The sequence below is a fragment of the Sinocyclocheilus rhinocerous genome, unplaced genomic scaffold, assembly GCF_001515625.1.
Source record: "Sinocyclocheilus rhinocerous isolate Xijiao unplaced genomic scaffold, SAMN03320098_v1.1 C36597987, whole genome shotgun sequence".
NCBI lineage: Eukaryota > Metazoa > Chordata > Actinopteri > Cypriniformes > Cyprinidae > Sinocyclocheilus > Sinocyclocheilus rhinocerous.
Window position 1 is genome coordinate 1 of NW_015783673.1, and position 1,356 is coordinate 1,356.

The following is a 1,356-nucleotide window of genomic DNA, read 5'->3' on the forward strand; positions in this document are numbered from 1 at the left end:
GTTTTACTTCTTTCCCAGAGAGTGAACAGCCTCAGCTGGACTGATGTGATCTCTTCATGATTTGGGATGGAAACGTTGAATAGCAGTCTGTGTTGTGTTTTGTTGCCCTGTCTAATGGAATAAATAACATCTGCAGAGAACATGAAAGAGAGATTAATAAACCTTAATGACAAGTCAAAAACATCCTTTTTGGTATGTAAAAAGTGCATGATTTTGGTTTGGATGCAGTGCCGTTATTAGAAACATTGACTCCTCGTCTTACAAGAAACTAATGCATCTGCTTCAGAGATCCGAGTGAGCTTTCTTTATGTACTTACCCTGTATGATGAAGCTTCGGATGACATCCGACCGAGGGATGGAAGCATATTTATTATAGAGCTCGATCATGAACTGAGGAGGCTGAACCTTTCTGTGTTCTTGCGGCACGCCTGATAAATTCAGCTTCCTCAAAAAATCTTCCTTCGTGAAGTCAAAATAGTTGTCCAGTTTGGAGTTAAAGCCATGCTCTTCCTCAAGGTTTCGCTCTTCTGCCTGAATGAACGTTGCATCTTCTAAACTGGCGATTTTGCCTAAATATTTCCCTTCGCAAAGCCCAACTGAAGTAGCAAAATTCATGGACATCAGGAGGAACAAATATCGCAAACCCTGCATCTTCGTTTAGTTTCTAAACGAATAGGTGACTTTCCGTTGCAAGTTTTTGGACGATCCTTTGAAATCGGGGTTCCTCAGGTTCACTCCCATGCCCCACACTCTTTGGAAACCAAAAAAGTAGCATAGCTATTCTTATCTTTGACACCGATGTCGTAGTTTGAGCCTTGTTATCTTGAGGAAGCTTGTAGTTAATGAGGGTTCTGTAAACACGTTGGGAACACACTAATGAGCGAGATTTAACAACCCTTATTTACAGAGTCATACTTCAGGCATGCAACTCCATCATATGTTTGTGTGTGTATTTAAGATGCTTCAACTAATCAGCCTCAGCTATGATACATATTAACATTTTAGATTCCAGTGCTTCCTTTCATTTTTATTCAGTCAACCACCCACTAAAATTCAAAAGCTGGAATATGGTTGTGCAAGGGTTAATGGTCTGAGTTGAACTTTGCTCTGTTGTTGCAAACAATCTACTTTCCTAATACAACTCATTAGGTCTTTATTCACAAAAAGTCCTCCAGGATTTCAGGAAAAAAACACACACACACAGTGGTTTGAGAATCTGGGTAAAGAAATGTTTGCATAAAAAGCTGTAAACAATACAGTTTGAAAAATAAATAATTACAACTGACGTAATTGCTATTAAATACAAAACTCTTCTTTGATAAAGTATCACAAATCTTTGATAAAGTATCACAAATC

At 38.4% G+C, this 1,356-nt stretch overlaps 1 protein-coding gene across 1 annotated transcript; it reads right to left on the reverse strand.

The window, feature by feature from the left end:
• Positions 1–7: 7 nt before the first annotated feature.
• LOC107736265 (growth/differentiation factor 2-like) lies at positions 8–679 on the reverse strand (the record flags this gene model as incomplete). Its single annotated transcript, XM_016547721.1, has 2 exons — positions 318–679; positions 8–130 (listed from the first exon to the last, which is right to left on the reverse strand). Coding segments are annotated over exons 1-2 (457 nt in total), but the record flags the coding sequence as incomplete, so codon positions are not given.
• Between the last annotated feature and the right edge of the window lie 677 nt (positions 680–1,356).